The sequence below is a fragment of the Solanum dulcamara genome, chromosome 2 (assembly GCF_947179165.1).
Source record: "Solanum dulcamara chromosome 2, daSolDulc1.2, whole genome shotgun sequence".
In the NCBI taxonomy this organism is placed as follows: domain Eukaryota; kingdom Viridiplantae; phylum Streptophyta; class Magnoliopsida; order Solanales; family Solanaceae; genus Solanum; species Solanum dulcamara.
In genome coordinates this window covers 6593873-6619264 of record NC_077238.1, presented here as the reverse complement: position 1 = coordinate 6619264, position 25392 = coordinate 6593873, and the positions used below count along the sequence as shown (strand labels likewise).

Below are 25392 nucleotides of genomic sequence, written 5' to 3'. Positions count from 1 at the left end.
AAATCTGAAGAAGTAGACACACGAACTAGCTGAAGGAGGTTTGACATCTACTATATATACATAAAAAATTATTTTAATTATATATATATAGTATAATTTTTCGCCGAACGGGGTTGACAATAAGGTGGTTTTGCCACCGATTGTTATGGATTCTTTTTCCATAAAGTATAATGTTTGCAAACACTCTAATCCTCTCCAAAAATCAATTTGTGAGATTATACTGAATACATGATGGATATTGTTAGCTTTTGTGATTCAAGATTTAAATTTTTTATATTTTGACTTTTAAAGTTTTTAGAATTGAATATATTGTATTTTTAAATTATAAATTCAAATATATTATTTGTTATATTAATAGTTTTTTTATGTACATATGTGTTTTGCATAGAATATAACGGGTGTGGATCAATTTGAAGTTCAAAAAGAAAAAAAAAGACTATTAATCGCTAAATTATCCATTTTTGAGATTTTAAAATATGCTATTTTTTTTCTATGATCCGCTTTTGTTCGTTATCAAATAAGATGTGTAGACTTTCAAGCCAATGAAGATCATACATATGTAAAAAATAGCTAGTATGAGAAGATATAATCAAAAATGTGAAATTTTACTCTTCACAAATTTAAATCATATAGAATAGCTTATGAAAGATTTTAATATTGCTATTTAGTATTTTTCAATGTACCAAGAGCATAAAGGGAACCCTTTTGGATGTTATTTATGTTTAAAAAAAATATTAAGGTAAGTATATTTTACAAAAATTAATCAAAGTATTAAATAATAAAAAGGATAGTTCAATGCATAATTATATCGCGTGTTAATAAGAATTTGAAAAAAGTCGCACTACAAAAGGTGTTATATAGAATCATAGATTAGAAGCATTAGTGGCTCATGATAGTAATGAAAAGTGTATACCCAAACATGTCTAACATTCATTGATTTGGTGTAATTGTTGTTTGTAGTGTATACCCAAAACATGCCTTACATTCATTGATTTGGTGTAATTGTTGTTTGCTCTTTAAATTTATAATATTAGTTGTTAATGCCACACAATAAGAGATATGTGGTACCTGCTAAAGTATATTTTTGCATTTATGGATTCTACCATACATCATAGGATAACCAAAAGGTTAATAATAACCTTTTGTATATACTTTAGAGTGAAGAGGCCAACACTTTTACGTTTGATGTAAGTAATGTCATCCTAACTAATGTCCAATTAGCTCTACTCAAAGTAATCAAAAGTTCAAGAAATGTCATAAGCACAAAACACTAGAAAATAAGCTGAAGCTTAAAATAGACAATGCCTACAGCTCAAGAAGTACAAGACTTAGATGAAGGATCTGAAACTCAAGCCATTATCTTTGAAGATCTTATAAAGAGACTGTCAACAACCTTCCCCATATTTGAAATGGTTTCCAATGTAGCCGGGTAAATCACGTCTCGCTTAGGGCCCTCGAAAATTACAAGGCATCCAGCACCCTGGTCCAGTGTCCCAGCAAACTTATTATCTAATATCATTTGAGATAACTTCTTCTCAACATGATCAGCTGGCAGATCAATCAACTCAGCAATATTTGCAATCTCGACCCTTGAGAAAGGCTCGATCAACCTGCAAAGATTATGCTCCATTGAAGCATCGTAGAGGGAAGAAAGGTGCCGATGGACGACAGGATCTTCATCAAGCTGAGCTTTGAAGTTCCGAAGAGCAATCTCAAACAGCATCAAAGATCGGTTGGAGCAAGCATTGGCAACAGCTTTAATAGCATCAAGTTCTGGCCCCAGATAATCCAGTCCACGCGAAGATATTATTCCAGTAACATCATCAGCCTGGCAGACCATGATTTTGCATAGCAACATATACTTGAGGCTGTATATGGCCTTGGCTTTGACCTTAAGATTGGCATGGCGATCTTTTTTTGATGAAGTGTCCTTGGGATTGCGAGCAAGAGCATTAAAAGCCTCAAACGCCTCATAGAAATAGCTGTAAGCAGTTTTATAATCTCTTTCTTCAGCATGAAGTATCCCACTCTGCAAATCAATTTCACCTTGCTGATCTGGAGGGACATATATAGCATTGGCTGCTGTTCGAGCAGCTGTAAGCGCAGCCTTGGCTTTGGGAAGATTCCCTAGAGAAAAATGGAGCTTGCTCTCCAGCAAGTCGATCTCCATAAGAAGAAGCTTGTCATCCAATATTCTCACCTCCTTGATCAATCCTGAAAGGATTGTCAGTGCTTCAGAATACTCTTTGTTTTCCATCAAAAGAGCTGCAAGTTTCGCCTCAATTTTTTGACGAAGGAAGGTTCGTTTCTCCAAATGGGTCCACTGAACTATCTCTTTGCAAAGTGTAATCTGAAGGTCAGATGTGCCCGGTATTTTTGCCATTGCATCAACAATTCCTTTACTAACAATTTTGGCTGTTTTTGCCTTGGGTATTAAAGAGAAGAAGGGACGCAACTGGATGAGAAGGTTTTTGAGATCCGCAGCCCATTTCTCTTGACTTAGGAGGTCACAGAGATTGAAAATTGCCTGCTCTTTGATCCTTAGGGCCTCAGAAGATGATGAAGGGTTCTCAAGGATGCGATAGAGAATGTAGATAGCCTCAGATGGATTATAAGCCTCAGAAGCATGAACTAGTGAATCTGTGGTTGCAGGTAGATACGGATACGACATTGTTACAGCTAGCAGATTTTAAGCCCTGCATTTTAGTCAACAAAGAAATTAGACATGTACTAGCACAGAAGCAGGATTCAGAATGTCTTGGTGTCTTTACATAGATTCTATTTGCAATTAGTGGCTAAAGATGTGAGAGTAGTTAAAATGCAGAAACTGCATTAAGCTATGCCAGCTACTTTGACATAGAAAGCAAAGATTCTCCAATATGCAAGCAACTGCAGAAGTACTCTTTAGCTGAAAGTCTCTAATAGGGCGCTCAAAAGCTCCTAGAGAACATAGAACCTAAAGTAAATGATCACAGTTCTTTGTCCGGAAGAAAAAGAAATGAGAAGGAAGACTGAAACTTGGAATGACGTAAGCAGCCGCATGTCATTCCAAATGTAATCTTGTCTTCAATTTCCTACTAAGTATTTACACCTCCGCAATTTAATTGTCCTAACAGCTTGTCGAATGAAGGTTAGCTAGTCTAATGGACATAATGAAATTTTAGAGAGAAAATTCTTTGAACTGGCATGAAAGCAGTATAGATATTTTTGTGAATCAAAATCCCAACTTAGCACATAGATGTGAATCAAAATCCCGACTAAGCGCAGGACAAGAACATAAAAAAAGGCATGAACCTTTAAAATCTCCGACACTAACACATATAGAAAGAAATATAACAATAGTGTCCTTAGCATTACAGGAAACTGAGAATGGTGACCAGTGACTAACATTGTCTATTATAGCCCAATATCCACCAAATGTGATAAGGATTAAAGCAAATATGTAAGAAGTAAAGCTGAATAAAATAAGAGCAAAACAGAGACCAAGAGTCATGAGATAACATAAAAACCTATTTGTTCATATAAAAATATAATGTAAAAATCATTTCCAGATGGCACCAGGAAAAAATCCTTTTCAGATGGCAAAGGCAATAGATCCTCGATGTAATCCCCAGGGTTATCACCAAAACTCTAGAAGACTCCTCAATTTCTGCACTAATACTCAACGCACACACTGATGGACAAAAGGAGAAAAATTATAGGCATAATACATAAACAGCCATCCGAACTTGACAAATTTATTCATTTAGACATCTAAAGTAAGTGTGTAATCTACTGAATATGACATACAGGCAAAAATGTAGGGGTAAAGTTTGTATACACCCTCGCAAAATGTAGGGTTAAGGTATGCATACACCCATGCTCTCCACTATACTAGGTATGTTGTTGTAGCATACATGCAAAATATGCCTATTAAACAATAAACACAATACTAACCGTCACCAAGCACATGAAGCCCAAAGGTGGGTGACATGGTGAGCAAATGAGAGGATGACACAAGGTAATCGAGAACTAGTAACCCCATAAAATATTTAAAACCATCGTAGCTGGACTTTTTAGCCCAAATAAAATAGATAACTCTTAGAATCACCATCTCTACCAAACATTCATACAGCCCTCACCATTGATTCCATAGATACAACCTACAATAACGGCATAACTATGGCAGCACCACGAAGCAGTGTATGAGTATTGGCAAAAAATGGAGGACTTGTGAGGGGAAGAAGGGGTGTGAGAGAGATGATGATGTTGAGTGTTGTCCTAGTCATGTCAGTAGAAATAAGTCAATTCACGCGTTTAAATTCAAGTGAGGATCACACATTGTGCCATGTCAATGTGTTATGTTCAATAGGCCCATTTTGTACCTACTCAAGTGTTCAGTAGGTCACACCCTTAGTTGAGGTATCTAACAGAAAATTTTGGCAAGTTCAGGGGCCTTCCAATGTATTCTGCCAAGATTATAACAATCACTAACCATCTACATTCTACACATAAAAAGACGTGAGTATGTAGTAGGCCTATTGATACATTTTGAAAGGTAAAATTGAATCGAGGACTTCAAGCATGACTTTAACAAAATCAAAGTAAAATTAAGCATGACAAAGAATCAACAATTCTATCAGTTCAAGAAAAGCTTCACAGCTTCAAGCTAGTAAATGAGCGATGACCACCTACATTGATGAAAACTTGAGGTTTCATAAGACTGTTGAATAGGCAGTGAACAACTTAATCATTCATGAAATTCCTGAAATCGGACCCATTAACTAGACCTTACAACCCAGCTGCTCAAAAGTCCCAAACGGATGATAAAAGTTCCATCAAAAGTCGCAACTTGTATGGAACTGACTACTGATGCATAGTTACTGTTATATATAAGAGATCAACAACAATAACTCTTCGGCATCTAATGGTGTGGCCTACTAATCAATGAAGTGGGAGGAAAACCATGAGTTCTCAAGTTCAAATTCCAATTGAAACACTGTAAAATTACTCTAATACTAAAGGTTTTGTTCTAAATTCTCCAAGGAGATACAGATTTCTAGCAACTTAATTATACCGCAACACACATTTACGTAGTATGAACATCCAGAATTCATAAAAGCACTGCAAAGCCCACATTCAAAGTTCGTAGTATTAATTACTCTTAATCAAAAAGGGGTTAGGATTAATTTTTTTTCACTACTAAAGATCATTTGTGAGATAAAACGATGGGAGATCATAAGAGACACTACAGGATAATAAACTTACAGAAAGACTTCGCCGGAGAAACAGTTCACCGAGAGTTCGCCGGCGAACGGAGCTGGAAATGTAGTTGGCGTGCACAGCAATTAATCCTTGAGAGAGAGAGACAGAGAGCAGAGGGCAGATTTTTGTTTGTATTCTTTTTTCCTTTTCCTAATTATTTATTTTTTAAGTTGGAGCGGGAACGGAAAGAGTGTTCATGATTAGGTGAAAAATTAATTCAATCAGAATAAAATTTTGTTTTTATTTCTTATAAACTTTATTCACCTAATAAAAGCTTATAGATCTCAATACATTTCCTTCGTAATTAATCCACTGTAATTATAATCACCATACATAAGAAAAGGGTAGTAAATGATTATAAGTTTGACCGGCAAAAAGATTCCGTGAATGACGATCGTCTTATCATTGAATTCAATCGAACTTTCAGGAGCACAACAATCAATCTCGAACTGCACACCCATACCTGGGCAATACTCCTCTCATGAGCTATGTTTTGAGGATTGAGTTAGGCGGAAAATGCATTTCTTTACATGGTATTAGAACATGTACCATTTTAATTAATATTACGATGATGGGCCCCAAATTAAATTGTCAACACACCAGATAACCAAACTTGGGGGTGAAGTGGGTGTTGATGAGTCCCATATCGGATGGACGGTCTTCTTATATGGACTTGAACAATCTTTTCCTCAGGAGCTAGACCCACAGATCCATATCTTTACAGTATCATCTTTGTAAAAATTCTAAATCGTTAGACTTTATCGCCTTCAAAATACTAGAATACATTTTCATCATTATCGAAAAGTACACCGATAGAACGGATTAAATCCAATAATGAAATAAAAAATAATGGATCTTAAAACTCTTTGCACACAAATAAACACTGACAAATTTAACAAGAGAAATTTACCCCCAAATATGGCAATGATAGATAGGTAGCTATCTACATAAGAATGGAAGGACAAGCATGGAGGAATCATCATGAATTGTCATGGAGACCTGATCATGGCATTCTCATTCCCTGTTGAGTGTAAAAGTAGCAACATGGCTAAGGTCATGGCAGCCGATTTTGGTGTAAAATGGTGTGATCAGCATGGATACACTAGTTTTATTCTGAACTTGACTCCATGACTATACTCAATATGCTCGCCAATGATGTAGTTACAAATATGAAGTTGAAACAAGTCATTGACTCCATCATCATTATCAAAAACAGAACGCAAATGCAAATGAAAAATTGTTTCAGAGAAGGAAACCATGTTGTAGAGTGTTTAGCAAAGCTGGCTTCTACTTCTCACCAGATGTTCATCACTCAATTCTATACATTTCTCCCTAGACAAGCTAAATGTCTCTTTCTACTTGACAAATGGCAAATGCCTAGTATTAGGAGCAGAGGCGGATCGAGAATTTAAAATCTCTGGATGCCACGCTACTTTGAACAGTAATCTATGGCAAAAATTTCAACGTAAAGCAAAATAATACTTAATATTTATTAGCAAATTTACATACAAAATTTAGATTTGTTTTGTTGGTTTAGTTAAGATTTTTTTTACAAGAGGTTTGGGGTTCTATTCTACTTATTCACAATTATTTTTACAATAAATTAGCTAACGATATTTTGCATGATAAAAAAATAATAAGAAAATACACTCCACAACAAGACTCGAATTTGCATCCCTATGATGTTAAAACTGACATTTAACCATTGACACCATAAGACTCATTATTTCTAAGGGTGCCACCTTTAATATTTATACTTTCTTTATAAATATATACACGAATATACATGTATATACATATTTTCAACCGAGATCATGGGGTGGCGTGGCACCCCCTACCATCAACATAGATTCGCCCCTAATTAGGAGCAAATATGATAGTGCAAATTTCTTTGTAAGTTAATTGTTTTCTTCTTCGTAGATTCTCAAAAGGCACTTTAGTAGATTTTGTAAGTCTTCTAGTTTTTTGAGAGTGATTGCATCACTCAAGGCTTAGTGTTGTATTGAGATCAGGCTTAGCCCCTCCTCTGCTCATTTTTTGCTAATACAACATAAGCCTATTCGGGTAATTGGTTGTAATGACCCTGAAGGTCATTTTTGGCATTTTCAATAAAATTTTAATTTTACCTCTCCTGTTAGTTTTTCTGAGTCACCTTTGTTTGAATTTGAAAGTTAATTTTTGAAAATCTTGTGAAAAATTGAAGTTTTGCTTGAAAGATGGGTTCTAAAGGCTTAAATTGTCAAAATTTGAGTTTCGAAGTCATTCGGAGTTTCGAGTCTTGAAATGGAATTTCGTCGATTCCACTAGTTCGGAAATATGGAAATCGATCTAGAAAAGTTGTCGTAATCAGATTTGGAGTTAAAATGTGGAATTTAGGTCCAAATATGGAAATTGAGTAAAAGTTTGGTTCAAGTTTGACTTTGGTCAATATTTAAGGTTCGGGTGTTCGGATTAAATTTCTAATGGTTCCAATGGTTTTGGGAGGTAATTCTAACACTAAAAATGAATTCGTTATAATTTTTAGAGGTCCCGAGGGTATTTTGGGTTATTCAAGTGCCGAAACTAGTTTCGATTTATCAGATTCCGATTCAAGGAGGCCTCGAATTTAAATTCTGATGCTTCCATAAGTCCGGAACGTCGAATTTAGTAGGATTGCATATCTGGTTTGTGTTCATGGGATTCCGATTGAATCCCGAGGGTCTATTCGAAGACTTAGCCTTGTGAAACTTGTTGCTGTCAGCTGGTGCCTCCAATTACTCTTCGCATTCGCGGAGGAGTCCTGTCGCGATCGGGAGGCACCTATCTTTTGACCTTCGCGATCGCGAGGTTTGGGGACGCAATCGACATGAGGCAAGGGCCTGACCTTCGCGATCGCGATGTAAGTGGGTCGCGGTCGGGAAGGGTTAAAAAGCCCTGAATAGTGTCTTTTCCAAAAGACGGGATTAGGGTCAATTTTCTCCATTTTTGATATTTTAAGGTCGGTGGAGGCGAATTTCAAGGAGATTTTTTGTGGGAAACTATTGGGTAATATATTTTTAACACTTTCTCTTAATTTTCATTGAATAATTTCGTATTTTAACTTCATATTGTGGATTTTAAATTGGAGATTTTGGGGTTTTCTTGAACATGAACTTTTGAAGGAGAAATGGGGATTTTGAACTCATTTTAACTCCATTTTTGAAACAGATATCACCATTAGACTCCTTATTACTTGGAGAATGTTTTCACGCAAAAAAATCAGATTTCGAGTTCAATTTTTCGAAATGCGATTTTCGACCCTTTTATCCTTTTCACCTGAATTTCTTGATTTTAGTGTCAATAGATTTGAAATATGATTGTGAGTCTATATTTGATTAGATTGTGGTGATTTGGAGTATCGTCGAAGAGGAAAGGCGGTGATTTTGGATTGTTCGTGACTTTTTGGCTAAGGCAGGTAAAATTCTAACCTTTGTTAAGTATGTTGAACCTTGTATTTTTTCTGTGTGAGTGGTTTGAGGGTATATTGGGTCATTAGATTGAATTAAATTACATGAATTGAAGTGTGATAGTGGAATTCGGATAGAGGTAATTGTCTAAGTGTTGTGATTTGCGAGGTATTGATCTATTGTGTGATTGTAGACTATATGACATCTTATGTGAATATTTATCATGTTTCACTCATTACTTGTGCATATATTATATATATGATGGCTGGGAAATGATATGAGTGAGATACTGGATATTGGGACCGAGGTTTCTACCGGTCCAGGTGATTTGTATAGGTTTCTTCCGGCGAAAATATAGCCGAGGTCTCTTTCGGCGGATATTGGCCGAGGTCATTTCTAGCAAATATATGGTCTATGTGAGGCCCACATGGATTTCGATCTGAGGTAATTAGTAGATGTGTATCGTAGGATAGACATGCATCACGATATTTGACATTGCATTTGCATTCATTTATTCTTGTGATTGATTATGATATGAGATTATATGTGTTTGCTTGAGTATAGTGGTGAGAATGTATTTGTGTCTTCTATTGTGGACTGTCTAGTATTCTAGTGCAATTGTGATATAAACTCTATAGCTTGGGCTATCTGAGTGCAGGTGTGTAGTTGTGGAGAATTGTGGTTGGGATGTCAGGAGTACCCATGTTCCGCATTATTTTACTTAGGGTTTAATTTCCATTTTGCCGAGTACCGTGTTATTGGTGATCACTCCTTGCTTCTACATTTATGTAGGATCTGAGCCCGACACCTCCTGCTCATAGTACTCTTTGATCGGTCCAAGCTTCTGGACGCTTGAGAGATAGCAGCTTGATCTTTTCGGCAGCCTCACGACGTCCATTACTTTATGTTTTATTCTACTTGAAAACAGAGACATTTATACTTGTATCTTCTTCATTTCTATTGAAATAGCGGCTTGTACATGTGACACCAAGTCTTGGGTAGTTTAGAATCTACTTTCCGCTTATTCTTATTTATATCATGTTAGACTTTACATTTTCGCTTTTATTTTCGATTACTTTGAATTGTTTAAACTTTTAGACTGACTCGTCTTGATGGAATAGGCGAGTGCCATCGTACCCAAACCTGGATCGTGACATTGGTTAAAAAGAAAAGATAGATAGATAACAAGATAAATTTACCTAAAAAAAATGGCAATAATAGTAGATACTGAATTATTTTTACTAACAAACAAACTTATTGAAATCTTACGTGCAAAATTTAAAAGAGGTATGATAAATTAAGAAAAAGGGAAAATTAAGAAGATGAGATATAACCCCTATTAATTGATATAGTTAAAATATATTTACTCACTATATTTTTTAAAGACATTAACCCAATGTTAATAAATTGAGGATATAATAGGAAGGAAAAAATATGCTTTCTTGATTTGTCAAAATTGACAATTTTGACAAGTAAAAAGAAAAATCAAATTAAAAAATATTTGACAAGTAAATAAGAGCGGATGGAGTTATGAAGGAAAATATATTCTTAGAAAATTTATTTTTAGAAAAATAAGTGGGTTATTTTCTTATAATTTTGATCTTGTGTTCGGTTGGTATGCAAAAACATTATCCTAAAATTATTTATGCATAATCTACACAAATACTATGAGAGGTGGAGATGGGTCCACAGGATAAGAGCGAAAATGAGGTGTGTTGGAGGGTGAGAGGAGACCATCAATGTGGAATGTCACTTGTAGAACTTATTTTCCCTACTTCTATTGAGGAAGTCATTTCTTTATTTTTAAGCAACTTATTTTCCTAGAGAAAATATCTCTCAAAAATTTTGATCAACCGAACATGAGAAAATAGAAAAAAAAAACCTCCATACTAAGCACACCCTAAATCTTTTAGAACTATATTCACGATGTGTGTGTTTTTTAAGAAAAAATATTTTTAAATTTTCTCATATTTGATTGATCAGCATATTTTGAAAAATACTTTCTTTAGGTTAGGTCTTGAAAATTAGAAAAATGACTTCGATAACAAAAATATAGAAAAATAAGTTTCATAAATTTCAGGATAATCATCTCCTCCCCCACACTCCAATAGTATGACATCCCATCCCACCTTCGTCGACCACCCCCACATTTTCCTTCGTATCAAACACATGAACTTCAATATGTAACATATATTTTTTCACAAGAACATAAAATACTTGATGAATTCATTAATTATACTCAAATAATCAGTTGATTTATAAAAATCTGTTTTTATGGAAGATGCTAAGACAACGTCATTAGAATTTGATTTGAAGATTGCCCTAAAGATCATGGCTGCCTTTAAAATGATAAGAGTGGACCAAAAACCTTCCCACTGATATAGTTCAAAGCTATTCCAAAAATGATTAATTTTGGATAGTTGCTCTATAATTCTATCTATTTCTTCATTATTCACAATTGGTGATGATTCCTTGTCACTCATTTTAGGAATGAAATTAATAATAATAGTGGAAGTTCATATGGTTTAATTGGCCAAGTGATACGTGAGTGTATATATAGGGAAGAAACGAGTCATTTAAAAAATTATATAAGGAGTAGTTAAGACAACAGTTTTTTGCTAAAATACTTTTGAGAAAAACACGCTTAACTTAAAAGCATTTTTTAAAAATTCGATCAAACACTAATTGTTGCTCAAAAATATTTTTTAATTTATTGATCAAACACAAATTGCTTCTCACCAAAAATATTTTTTTAAAAAAATACTTTTCAAAATACACTAATTTTAAACATTTGGCCAAACAAGCTACAATTACTATCAAAACCTACCCTACCACTATAATACAAAAAAAAAATTATTATATGTTATTGACCTGATCATTAATTTGTACAAGTTCTTTCATAGTTTTCTATGCTAAAGACCTCTTTTTAGAAGAAACAAAAAAGAGTATGTTGAAAGCTTATGGTTAAGGATTGAATTTTGAAGCTTATGGTTAATGATCCACTAGAAAGAATACTATATGTTTATTAAGTTCATTTTGTTTGACTTAATTATGATCCTTAATATTAATTATTTTTTAGCGGTGAGTTGCTTTTTTATTTTGTTTCAAAATAAGTCAGTGTTTCACATTAACAAGAAGACATTAGTGATATTTTTCAAGTTTTATCCTTAAATAATTAAAGGGAGTTTTATGTTAACTAAGAAATTACTAACGAGTTACATTTTTTTCAAGGTATTTATAAGAACAAATTAGTAAAAATACATCTCACATTCGGAGAATATTGAATAATTTTCTTAAGAAGTGTGTCCAAACTAAAAACATCACTTATTTTATGATGAAGGGAGTCGTTATTTATATATAATTTCGAATCATATCGATATCGAAAATATTTTTGTCCAAAATGAGATATTGAAAATTGGAGAGGACGAACACTCTTAAATCACTCAAATTCTTTGTTCAAGACAATTGCAAGAAATAATTCTATCTTTATAATTTATAGTATAACCAAAGAGATCATATAATAATTTCTTTTTAGATTAATTAAATAAAGACTTGTAAAATATGCCATCACGAGTTAATTTAATTAGCAACGAAAAATCTAGGGATGTTCATAGTTTGACTAAAAATCGATCCGAATCAAATCAATTAAATAAATTGATACTTTTTTGGGTTTGATTTGATTTGATTTTAAATTTTTAAATACTAATATTATTTTAATTTAGTTTTGGTTTTAGTAAAAAAAACAACAAAAAATTTGAACTAAAACTGACAAATTATATGTATTGTTTATCCAAAAATGTCCCTGTAATTTTTTAATTTTACTAATTTACCACTTTCATGTAGCAGTGGGCAAATGTAGACCTCGGCTAAAGAGTTATAATTAAATGGACTAATAATGTTTCCTAACCCCTATCCTATTAACGTATTACGCTGCGCTTTACAAAACCACAATTTTTTTTCTTTGGTGTGCAAATTTTTTAATTTAAATATAGTACTAATAATTCTTTTGAAATTAATTTTTTTATATTATAGAAGAGATATTTATCATATTTCTTACTTCGTAATATATAATATTTTACTTGTACATTTAATTTTTGTATAAAGTGATTTTTCTTTTGCAACTTTTTAAGTAGTTATTTTTAAAAGAATAAAAATTAAGGAAGAATTAGTAAAAGGGAAAGAATAAATAAAGTAATTGAAGACTCTATATATGGAACAAACTAAATAATATATTCTTTTCAATTAATCTCCAGTTTCTACAAAATATGTTTATGGATTTTCCTTGCAATTTTTCTTTTCCTTTTTTTCTTTTCCTCTTTTCTTTGTTTATATTTTCATTTTCCTTATGTTATTCTACATATTGGTTACTTCACAGTTCATACACTATGCCTATATATTAATTTAGTACCCTCATCCTAATTTTATGCAAAATCTCCCAAAATCAGAACTTTATAAAATAATAATAAAAAAAAAAGTCTGATCATTTTCTCCTAATAAATTCAGAGTGATTTAATAGTAAAAGGGAGAAATTCCAGAAGCTAAGATTTCTCATATAACAGTTTTGAGTAACATGGCATAAGAAAAATTTATTAATTGCTAATATGGATATTCGTATTACGGAATATTAATGTTCATATATTTGTCCGCTTATTTATATGAATTCTTATTTCTTAGGAATCTAAATTTATTTTGTTTTTTAGCTGGTGTGTTTTTACCAGAATATTTTCAAAAAGTCATGAATATCCATATTATTTATCAATGAAGTTATTTTGTATTGACAAGAGGAAGTCGCTCGGATAGTAAACATCTCTCACTTCCAACATGAAGATTGTGACTTGTGCGTTCGACTCACCAAGGGAGCAAAGAGGTGGAAACTCCTTGGGAGAGATAAACAAAAACTTATTTTGTATTTGTGCATTAAACGTGAGCAGTCAAATATTTTATTCATTTTTTATTTAACTTATTTTTAACCCGCTTATATTCGATCTGATCTGCATGTTTGTCACTCATATGTCAAGGGTTCACTTATTCTGTTCCAAATCATGCATGGTATTCCATCAATGAGTTTCTTTTTTCATTCTTTGAATGTTCGACGCCAGTGATCAATCTTAGCTACGAAATGGTTGAGGAAATTGAATTTGGGCTCATTTATTTTTATTAAGATTAAGACGTCTTAATTTAAATACATATTTGAATAACTAAGATATTATCTCTAAATCTGAACAATGAATGAATAGAATTGTTTGTTTTTCAATAGCTAAATTTACATAATTTATTTATTTGTAAACATAATAAATATACAATTAAAATAATATTTGTAATTAAAAATTATAAAAAAAATATAAATTTCATAAAATAAAATTATTATTTGATAAAAATAAAATATTTTTGTTTTCTAATGATAATGAAAATGATTTATATTGGTATTAGTGTTAATGGTTGATCTTAGTGGCTAGTGATGTCATTGGTGATAGTTGTGATGGTAAAGGTGATTGGTGTTATAGTAACAACCATGATGGTGATGGTTGATAGTGGTGATTAAATTGGTTGATATTAGCAGTTGACGATATTGATAGTGGTGGCTGAAGAATGTGTGGTGATTGACGATATATTGACGGTAGTTAATGTTGGTGCTAGTTATGATGGTGAAGGTGGTTAGTAATACGAATTGTCGCAATGGTGGTAGTGGTTGTTGATAGTGGTGATAAATGTGGCAGCAATGGATATAATTATAATGATGGAAGTAGTAAGGGTAGCAACAACTGACAATAGTAGTTGATAGTGATAGTGGTTGCCAGTGATGATTGTGCGGCTAAGGTGGTTGTTAGTTGTTGGCAACAGTAATAGTAGTTGACATGCAATGTTAATGGTGACGACACTGGATATAATCATAAGATGTAGGTAGTAGATCTGATAGTGACTAATAGTAGTAGTTGGTAGTGATAATGGTTACAATAGTGAATGTGATGGCAGAAGTGGTTGGTTGTGGTGGCTAGTGGTTAGCGAAGTTGATAATGGTGGTGATGATTACGATGGCAGAGGTGGTTAGTGATGGTGGCTAGTGATTATGAATAGAGTGTGATGGTGAAAATTATCCACACAAAAATACTTCTTAATAATATTTAGACTTTATTCAAGATTTATTTCGACCAAATAAGTGTTTAAATCTAAATGAAAATAAATACACTTAATGTCCTAAGCTCTAAACATTCAGATTCAGACGTCCTTTAAATGAAAACAATGAGGTTGCTTAAGACTAAGACGTTTAAATTTGAATGATTAAAATATTATCTTTAACTCTGAACATTGAATGATTAAGATTGTATGTTTTTTAACATGATTTGGGCTATATTAAATTAAACATATACATGACAATCGCTTCACTAATCAGATTGGTTAATTTTAAGCATTGATTGTTATATTTGTTTGGTCAAGCTTTTGGAAATCCAAAAGTGATGTGTTTAGCTAAATTTTTCGAAGAAAATAAGTGTTTCTAGGAAATAACAAAAAATATTTTTTAAAAGCTAAAAGTATTTTTTCGTAAAAAGACTTTTGAGAAAAATACACTTAAAAAAACTTTTAAAAAAATTGGTCAAATATTATTGCTCAAAAATATTTTCGAGTTTCATTACTCAAACACAAATTGCTTCTTTTTTTCTACCAAAAGTGATTTATTGAAAAATAATTTACAAAGTAAACTAGTTTTTAATCAAACAAACTATTAGTCAGTAAGGTTTATATATAGCCCATTTTTCTAGGGGTAGGGGTAGATATGACCCCAACTAATAATGCCAGACAAAAAGTATAGATCATTTCGAACGGGTAAATTTGGACCTTTTCTCTTAATTAAATGTTAGTTTTTATAGTTATTTTTGAATAAAAAAATATATTATTTATATCTATATTTATAATTGAAAGAAAAAAATTCAAATTTGAATTTAAGGATAACAATATTTAGGAATAAAAATAAAAGTCCAAACATTGAGAAAATCATAGCAAATATTTTTAAAAATTTGTAGTAATGAATAACTTCAAAAGCAGACTAGCATAGCAAGTTTCTATAACACTAGTAAAATGAAATGAGAGCAATAAATTGTCTCCATTTGAAAACCCCTAGACTTGGCATTTACAGCTGATTTTGCAGAGCAGTGTACAAGGGATGAATATCATACACTAAGAAGAATTAACAGTAAAGAGGATACAGATACCGCCTGTTTACAGCAGCAACGACGACACCAGATCAGAGAGATTAAGCCATCCAATTCATTCCAAGCCTGTTCAATCACAATTTAAATGTCATCCCCTCCCCACATTAGTGATACCTTGGTCCGAGAAGCCTCTTATGTCCGTTGATCTGTGCTCTGCTGCTTCATAACTTCATTTTCCCCGCCTAGTAGCCCTACTAAACATGTCTTTGATATTAAGGGAGTTGGTCTCCACTTTGATCTTTTTAGTCTGTCTTGTGTTCCTGGTAGTCTTTTCCTGACCTCCACTCTTTCCCTGCTGAATTGGAAAGATAAAAAAGGAATGATGCACATCGCAAACGAAAAACTGAAAGTAAATAAATTAAGCACCATCTTATATACATGGACAAGTACATGGCTATCTGTTTTGATTTCCTTTGTGCTTTTTCTACTGTTATGTCAGCATGCTAAGCAGCTTATAGAGTGTATATATACTAATTCTCTATTAAAGAGTGCATCAACAATACATACAAGCATTTTTTAAAGACTTAACTTTCTGGTAAATTTATCCTTCATCTTCCCAAGCAGGAAAGAAATGGAAAAGACAAATCCTTAACATCAAAAATTAGTTCTTCATGCACATGTAGGCTTTTCCAAACATAAATTGCAACAAATATTACAGCAGGCTAGGCCTGGGAGCAAAACATATTGTAAATATAACTATAAGATTCAATCTCGATCTTTCTCATGATGCATCAAGACAGGGTGATATTATTCTTTCACGGTTTATTATCCATGTTCCTGGTGTCGTAGAAGAGAATAATTACTAATCACCAAGTCATGGGATTAGAGCAAGTTTAATAGTGGTTATCTTACCTGTCCGTGATTGAAGGGCTCAAAACCATTTTCCGTTGGTGAGGAATGTATTTCAGAATTTGACGCTTTTGTGTCATCTTGCAAGTCTATGCTGTAATCATAATGAAAACAATAAAATAGTACAAAAAATGTATGTCAGTTAGCATAAAGATACTTTAACTAGGAACATAGGTCCTCTAAACAAGACCAGTTACGCCCCTTTTCTAAGCCAGAAAGTCCCTCCGTGCCTTGTAACTCACACAACAGCATATTGAAGGCTAGCCATACAGCAGGTGCGTACATAATTTACAATTGAATTTCGGTGTCGGAAACACACTCATCCAGATACCATCTTTATATATTGGTTATTCATCTTCAAATTTGTCACAAGAAAATTAATGGTATTATGAAAATAAGCTGGAAGCTTGCTCATAGAAAACAATTAGATGCAACCTTGAAAGGATGAAGGATGAATACCACCTTATTAATATGAGCAATTAGACAAAAGAAACTACTTTTTTCTTTAAAGCTTCAGTACAAAATGCCATTCAATTGCAAACATTAGATGTTTCCTCTTGCCTAGTTACTCTTTTAATACTCTCTCCATCACATTTTATGCAAAAATGCTTGCAGACACGGACTTTAAATGTTTTTTTAAAAAGACTCTTGACATGTAAGTCAAATATATACAAAGTACCAAAATTATCCTTTAAATGTGTGCCAAAAGTGTTGTGCAATAGGAAATACTTAACAAAGTGAAAGAAATGTCATAAACGTGCCGATGTTGGACTCCCAAGGCTCAATATATCCTTCAGAGAATGTCATAAACATGCAGATGTTAAGATGATGATATGCTGTTGTATAAGATCAGATAAGGTTAAAAATGATAGAACCATCTGATAGAGAATGCAATTAGCAAACATAGAAGATAAAACATGATGCAACACTAAGATACTGAAAGGTGATGAAACAGGACAAGTTAGAGAAAATATCACATAGGGAGAAGAATTTAGCTAAGAATACAACATGATGGAAGCAAAGAATCCTATGAGCGATACCAACTAGTTGCGAACAAAACTTTCATTGTTACACTTGTAGCATATATGTTTGTGAATTAGAGACTTGTTTCTCCTCTCAAAAAAGTATGTAGTTTAAAGAACCTCTAGTTTTAGAGGCCGGCCGTATTTGTGATGGTTCCCAAGGATCCAATATGACCACTTAGGTTTACGTTGCCACAATATTGTTCTATGGAAGAGGGGGCTCTTGACACCCCTCGATTCCCCAGAAACTCGGTGATTTCGAAGTTTTTTGAAGCCTGGCCAGAGTACAACTGGTTAGAGGGGCATGGGTTTTGTCTGAATGGATGAGGTCCATTCCCTCTTACTGGTCTTGGCATTACACTATCATGGAGGAAAAAAAAGAATCCCATTGAGGCGCTACTTATCCCGTAGGTTGTGCCACTGATGACTAACCATACAAATAAATTATATCATTTTAATAATAACTAATAATGGTGCAGTCTTCTGGTGTTACGACCTGGTGGTCTCTTATGAAGAGCCAAAAGCTAGTTAGATCTTCCTCTCTCTTTCAACTGCAGCGACCATGCAACATTGATAACCAACAATTGATGAACCCTCCTTTTTTTCTAGTAGATTTCTCGACAATATTTGCATCTTTTCTTTTTATTTGAGAATTTTTAAAAATTGTTTTCTTTATTGTATTTTCAAAATTATTTATAGTTTTAATATACTACAAAGAGTTCTTTTATTTTCATTTGTATTTTGATGTAGAAAGGATACAATATTATAGAATTACTTTTTTTGAAAGAGGTAACATTTTGTATTATAAGCGCATACTTAGATAGTACTGGAAAAAGATACCATATTATAGATAGTTGGATGGATTAATTTGGAAGCTATATATGAACTAACATTATACAGTAACACAGACAGAATGTAAATAAGAGAATAGGTCCTGAAAGTTGTTTGCCTCACATTGCATTTTTGCCTTTTAAGATATTGTGTAAAAGAATAACCTCTATCTAACGATACCTAGACAGATGATTATAAAAAGAATCAGAAAAAACTTGGCCAATTATCAGTTAAAGAAAATACCTTAATTTGCTGCAGAGGAGCTTCAACCAAGGCTCTTCCTTCAAGTACTCTCCAATTATAGATACTGCATCAGTTACTGTTTACTTCAAAAGGCATTAATTAGTATAATCTCTTAGCTTTCATATGGTCATATGGACGTGACAGAAAACCACACATTTAAGATGATAAGCACGCTGAATTGGTCAAACAAACTTATATCCCAGTTCTTTAAAAACCAAGGATACATTAAAGATACTTGAACTGAAAAGATACTTGAAGAGTTTCTCAAACAAAGAACAATGCTACAAATGTCTTTGATGGACCGCAGCTGGCTATGAGAATCATAAAATTTAAGTGTAAAAAATTTAACGAACTCATTATTCAAAAAGAGACGTACATATTTCTTTCTTATCTCGAGCAGCATAGTTCTTATCCAGTGTCAACAATGTCTTCTTTAATTGGATTACCTACAAATATCTTAAGAGTTAGAACAGAGACATGGAAAATAATGATAAAATTGTGTCTGAGAGACTACTCAATTTATAAGATGGATAAACCATGGTAGACAAAGACGACTTTACAAGATATAAATAAGACACTACCAACCAAATGTACACTTAATCTCCAACAGCCAGTCGTGATATCTTAAAGTGGAAGTACCATTGGAACTTTATGTATACCCACTTATATTAGACATACAAATTTACTTGATGCAAATATCAAGATCAATTCATATTTCTAGAAAACTTCCATATTTCTACTAGCCATTCCTTTTTCATCGGACTGCAGGTTATTGACTCTACAATTGAGAGAAGCAAACAGATACTAGTAGATGAAGTAGAATGTATTCTGCATGGGATCATATCCATGAAAGTGGCAGACCCTTTCTCTTCTCTACTTTCTGTGTTGTTTAAATTCATTCAGCAATCCAAGCTTTTCCTCTTGGATCTACAAAAATCTTCTAATAAGTATATATTAACCAAAATATAAAGAGCACCTCAAAATAGAAAAGATTATTAGTTCCTTTTATATAAGACTCTGGTTGGTTTCCCTTCAGCCTTCAAAAATAAATGACTTATTTTACACCCAAGTTGCATCATTTTCATTTGAAAAAAGTCCAAGTCCAAGCTAGATGATACCACATCCACTGTGGCGCTAAACTGTTTCTCTTAGATATTATAAATCGTTGCTCAAACCTAATGACTGGCCAGGGAGCAAGTTATACCAAACCAATTAATCAAGTACACTTACACTGCAATGGATCAGAGTGGCTGCCAGATCACGTGGAAGAAAATTTCTTATATAACTACATGGACTACGTCAGATTTATCATTGGAATATCTTCAGAACTCAATGTAGACATAACTAAGGGAGATCCATCTAAAAGCTAAACTATTACAGGCCATTAACTGGAACAAGTTATAGGTGGCTTTTCATACTTTTTGCAGATTGGGAAGATCAGATAGTGGAGACTCAATCACAAAAACTCTTGAGCTTCTAATTTCCAGAAAGCAATGACTTTTACTCTGAATGCTAGAACAAGATCATGGCTCACATTGTTCCGAAGCAAATAACCACCCTACATATGGGTTTGTAAGGGATGAAATCTGACCTTCAAGCATAACCACTTTAGCACCTTCTCATCATTAAGCCTGAAAAACTTTGTCATTCCTACATCTGTTGACAAAAAAAAGGGAGAGGGATGGACATAAATATTAAGCATTAATTAACTTGAATTAGACATTCACCACCAACTCAAAAATAAATGCTACAGTTTCAAATGTTTTATGATTTACACCATGTTTAGATCTCAAAACCATTTTCATATGTTTTTCTCAACATTTTTTGTGCAAAACAACTTTAAGTCAGATACATGGATAATATATCTATTGAATACTCCGTAAATATGAGATGGCATGCCATCTAGCATAATAAGACCAAAAAAAACTGGAGATAGGATGATCGTATATTATCACCTTTGACATCACAAACCACTTGCATGCAGTTCTCAGCAACGGAAGAAAGATGCTGATATCCAGGATAGCCTACAACATAAATTATTTCATCCACTTGCCTAAACTTTCCTGGATCATCATTTTTCTGCATTTATGACAATAAACAAAAGAGCAATTAGAAACCAGCTCGTCAAGTGGCAGACAGTTGTCTCTTGCAAATGGTGCATTCAGCAAAGGACTCAACCAGCCAAAAGAAAAAGAAGTTAATCTGAATCTTATGTAGTCACTCAGAAGAAAGGGAGTAATAGAGTCACCTATTTTGTTGACAGTTCTTACAGTCAAATGAAAGCAGTTTGCAAGCATTTCTTTTTTTTAATACTAATAAATAGTATATAAAGCATCAATACGTGTAAAATACACACTTTCAAGTATTACACTTCTCTACTATAGACTTTTCGCTAGCAGTTTCTTTATACATGGAAAACTTAAGAGAGATAAATCACTCAGAATTTATAAATTAATACCTTCATTCTTGCTTCTTCGAAAATAGGTAAAAGAACAAAAACTGGATCAACTGGAGTTGCAGTATACAAACGGCCATCTGTTTTGAGAAATAAATGAGCACATAAAAACTATCAAGAAAGAACTAACAATTCCTCTAGAAATCAAGACTAATAGCATTGACAGATTTGAAGAGTAGAAAATAAAACCAATAGGCTTCTCTAGAAAGAGTTAAAAAGGGCAGCCCGATGCACTAAAGCTCCCGCTATAAACGGGGTGCGGGGAAGGGCCCGACCACAAGGGTCTATTGTACGCAGCCTTACCTTGCATTTCTGCCAGAGGCTGTTTTCAAAGCTTGAACCCGTGACCTCCTGGTCACATGGCAGCAACTTTACCAGTTACTCCAAGGCTCCCCTTCCTTCTCTAGAAAGAGTACAAGAGGTAAAATGTAAGCATATGAAAGGCAAGTTGAGATGTATAATTAATTAAATAAATGTGTACTCTCTAACCGCTTAAGCTTTAAGATGAGATGGTTACACACTTCAAAATGGTAATAATGCATAAATCTTGGGTTTGAGTCTCACCGCCACCCAGTATCAAAAAGGATTTCCATGTGCTTGGCCATAAAATAATTGGGCGCGCACATGAGGGAGTGTGTTGAAGATATAATTAATTAAAATAATTGTGGTTTCTCTAACAGCTTAAGTTTTCAGATGAGATGGTCACACACTTCAAAAAATAGATTCCAAAGTTGTTATATCCATTGTGCAGTGCATAAATAGATGACTGCTGAACTCTTCCTGCTTGTTACATAAGCAGCATCTGTGGCAAATTGACATTCCTCTTGTTGTAAATAGCATTGAGTTATATATTGTCTTTTCCAATTTGCAATCTTCTTTTTGATTCCACAAGAAGTTCCTTCTGATCTTGTCAAGATTCTTCCTTACAATTGTAATAAAAAAGAGAGGCTTAAGATAGGTTGGAAGAGAGACAAGTACACTATTAATAAGGATAACTCTGTACTGTCTTTTCTAAGCTGCAAACTTCTTTTCACACCTCTCTTGAATCTCTTGCCACACTTGCTTAGAATTGTCTCTGGCATCTAAGGGCGTGCTAAGATAGATAATGGGAAGCTCACCTGTTTGGCACTCCCTCTAACACTTATCATTCGTAAAAATAAAGTTTTAATCCTGTAAAATATTACCTTGAAGAGATTGGTTCATCAAGACAATTATGAACAACGAGGGCAACTGCAGACTTATCAGCTTTTGAAAGGAATAATTAGACCAAGCTCAGACGAATATTTACCTTCACATACATAATCCCCAAGGAACCAAGACCCATAAGATTGCTTGAACCAGTGAAGTTCTTGAAGAGATCCATTAACACAAGGGTAACATGTTGCATTTCCTGTCACAAAAGCGAATTAAAAAAAATAATATCAATGCTACTGGACTATTAATACAATCGTAGTGGCATCACCAGTTCCCAAAAGATACTATGACAATCAGAAAGAGGTTAGAGTGTGGTTAACAAAAACTGACACATAACAATTTCAATACATCCACAAAATCAATATCTCAATTCTCAAGCCACTGTCTTAAAAGCATTATAACCATAGGGAAAATAGTAAAACAAATATGAATAATGGAAGGCATCTAAAACAGGAAGCTGCATGAAAAGTGCAGGGGTTTACCAGATTTGGGATGTTGGAGAGATAAAAGCTGCTCTACCTTGTTCCCGTCCTTAGAAGGTTCTGCAATGTCAAAGTGATAACCTTCATATTGCAGTCAAGTGGTATAGAAGATTCTAGAGCTGTAGTCTAAGAGATTGACATCTCATTATTCCCATGTACCAGCAACACAGCAAGAGAGATGTAAAGATGATTTTTTTTTCTTTCGTTTTCAAGATGAGTTATTTATTTCCAGAATCAAGATTTGACTATATGATAAGTCTATCTGTTTAACGACATATCTGGAAAGACCTACAAGTCAAGATATCTTCAACATCCGTCTCCAAGACTGGTGATGAAGCTTATATGTAGTTACTGATCCTAAAGCAACAGTAACTTACATGCTCAAGACTAGGGGTGTTCACCAGTGGCGGACTCACATGGTGTCCAGAGGGTTCATCCGAACCCCCTTCGGCGAAAAATTATACTATTTATACATGGTTAAAATATTTTTTATGTATAAATAGTAGATGTCGAACCCCCTTCGGCTAGTTCGTGTGTCTATTTTTTCAGATTTTGAACCCCTTATTAAAAATTTTGGTTCCGCCACTGGTGTTCACAGGTCGGTTTGGGTTGGTTATTGGTCAAAAACAAAACCAAAGCAATTTAATCAACATAGTATTGTGTTTGAAATCTCAAAAGAGAAACAGCGACAAGAAAAAAGACACAAACTCAAGCCAAGAGATGCAAATGAACGCACACAAAAGGAAAGAAAAAATTAAGAACCATTGTACCCAATCGAATGTTTCTTCCTTTTCTGCTAACAAAATGAAGGTGTAATCAACATAGTACTATGCCTCTAATCTCAAAAGAAAAACAGCAGCAAGACAAAAGACACACAAACTCAAGCCAAGAGATGCAAATGAACACAAAAAAAAAACCTTTTATACTCCTCCATTACTGTTTGTCTTACTTCTCTTTTAAGTCTGTTTCCAAAAAAAATGTAATTTTCCACCTGGCATGTCTACCATCATAAGATTTAAAAAGCATTTTGATACATTCTTCATATCTTAAATTTAAGACAACAAGATGGACACTTCCAACTTTACACGGTGATTAAGAAATCATTAATACATTGGAATACTTTATCATTTTGCCCTTTCTTTATATCAATGCAATATATATTGAGTATAAAAATACCTAGTATTGAGAATTGTATATATTCAAAAGCTCATATTAATTGTAGGGGTAAAATAGAAAAAAATTAATTAATTCTATCTTGATTTAGTAACTAATCAATTAATATGGGATAAAAAATTTTAGTAAGATGCCCATCCAATATGACATGGATGTAGTATTTATTTGATTAAATTCCGTATCAAAGGCAAAACCACACAAACAGATTGAAACAGAGAGTATTAAGGAACTACCTGGTGCAATAAGAACACGAGCTTCATCGAGACCCTCCCACCAAGCCATGGAACCCTTTCTGACACAAGAAAAACCTCTAGGAGGAGAACTATTCTGATAACCAGCCAAAAACAAAACTGAAATTAGGGAAGAAGCAAAGCATTACGAACTAACTCACCATTCATATTCTAAAAAAAAAAAAAGAGGAAATGGGTATTGGGTTTTTGAAGGAAAGAATGGAACTTTACCACTGTATGGCAGAGGAGAGGAACAAATTTGCAGCGGAACAAGAATGGTGTTGAAGAAGAGATTCTGCAGAACATTCTAGTAAAGGGTACCACTTGTACATAAACATTCTAAATTTTTATTAGGTTCCTTTTAAAAAAGAATGATGTAATTTGAATTGATACAAAGCTTAAGAAAATAATTAAAATTTTTAATTTTATGATCCTAAAATTAAATTATGTTAAATATATAAAAATATTTTTTAATTTTATGACATTAAATATGTCACGTGTAAAATTGAAATTAAAGTACTGTCAAAAAAAGAAAGGGATTATTTTTTAATAAAAAGTGTTTTTTTTCCTTTTTCCAAATGTTAGAGCAAGTGTTATTGTTGAGTTATGCATTTATTAGTAACATCAAATATAGTTATTTGTGTATTAGTTTATCTCTATATTAATTATTTAATATTCTATTTTGTGTGTAACATGGTATATAAACAAAACACCATACCTACACCTTGTTTGAATGGTTGTTACCCGCTGAATTGGATTGTTAATTTAAATGTTATGTTTATTTTAATTATTACTTAAATTTTATTGTATTGTATCGTTTAAATTTATTGTTAGAAAAATTAAAAAAAATCATTTTATATAACAACAGATTTTATGAAATTGCGTTTTATTTTTACCCTGTTTTTTTTACAATAGCTCTATCACGTACCCTACTTTTCTTGCAGATTTATTATTCAAATTGTTTATGCGTTACATTATGTAATAATGGAGAACGATATAATTTATCCAAATATTATATTCATTAAAATAATACAAT

At 33.1% G+C, this 25392-nt stretch overlaps 2 protein-coding genes across 6 annotated transcripts; both read right to left on the bottom strand.

The window, feature by feature from the left end:
• Positions 1-1065: 1065 nt before the first annotated feature.
• Positions 1066-5435, bottom strand: LOC129880139 (26S proteasome non-ATPase regulatory subunit 11 homolog). 3 transcript variants are annotated; one of them, XM_055954036.1, is made up of 2 exons: positions 5248-5435; positions 1066-2696 (listed from the first exon to the last, which is right to left on the bottom strand). In XM_055954036.1, exon 2 carries the CDS (start codon positions 2669-2671, stop codon positions 1349-1351), a length of 1323 nt encoding a protein of 440 aa, XP_055810011.1. In that variant the 5' UTR covers positions 2672-2696; positions 5248-5435; the 3' UTR covers positions 1066-1348. The 3 variants fall into 3 exon arrangements, with proteins under 3 accessions (XP_055810011.1, XP_055810013.1, XP_055810012.1); XM_055954038.1 differs by lacking the exon at positions 5248-5435 and adding an exon at positions 4122-4254; XM_055954037.1 differs by lacking the exon at positions 5248-5435 and adding an exon at positions 3937-4107.
• A 10327-nt stretch (positions 5436-15762) lies between these two features.
• On the bottom strand, positions 15763-24686 carry LOC129880137 (uncharacterized). Of its 3 annotated transcripts, none has more exons than XM_055954033.1 (11): positions 24588-24686; positions 24360-24453; positions 22954-23013; positions 22566-22667; positions 21281-21357; positions 20778-20901; positions 20414-20478; positions 19199-19268; positions 18823-18898; positions 16730-16820; positions 15763-16172 (listed from the first exon to the last, which is right to left on the bottom strand). In XM_055954033.1, exons 1-11 carry the CDS (start codon positions 24660-24662, stop codon positions 16047-16049), a joined length of 960 nt encoding a protein of 319 aa, XP_055810008.1. In that variant the 5' UTR covers positions 24663-24686; the 3' UTR covers positions 15763-16046. The 3 variants fall into 3 exon arrangements, with proteins under 3 accessions (XP_055810008.1, XP_055810009.1, XP_055810010.1); XM_055954034.1 differs by having other exon boundaries at positions 15763-16169; XM_055954035.1 differs by having other exon boundaries at positions 18823-18886.
• Between the last annotated feature and the right edge of the window lie 706 nt (positions 24687-25392).

Coding starts and splice junctions, on each gene's coding strand:
- LOC129880139 (XM_055954036.1), bottom strand. CDS start 2,671: ATGTCGTATCCGTATCTACCTGCAACCACAGATTCACTAGTTCATGCT.
- LOC129880137 (XM_055954033.1), bottom strand. CDS start 24,662: ATGTTCTGCAGAATCTCTTCTTCAACACCATTCTTGTTCCGCTGCAAA. Junction 24,454..24,587: donor CTCTCCTCTGCCATACAGTG/GTAAAGTTCCAT, acceptor GCTGGTTATCAG/AATAGTTCTCCTCCTAGAGG. Junction 19,269..20,413: donor TAAAGTGGTTATGCTTGAAG/GTCAGATTTCAT, acceptor AGATATTTGTAG/GTAATCCAATTAAAGAAGAC.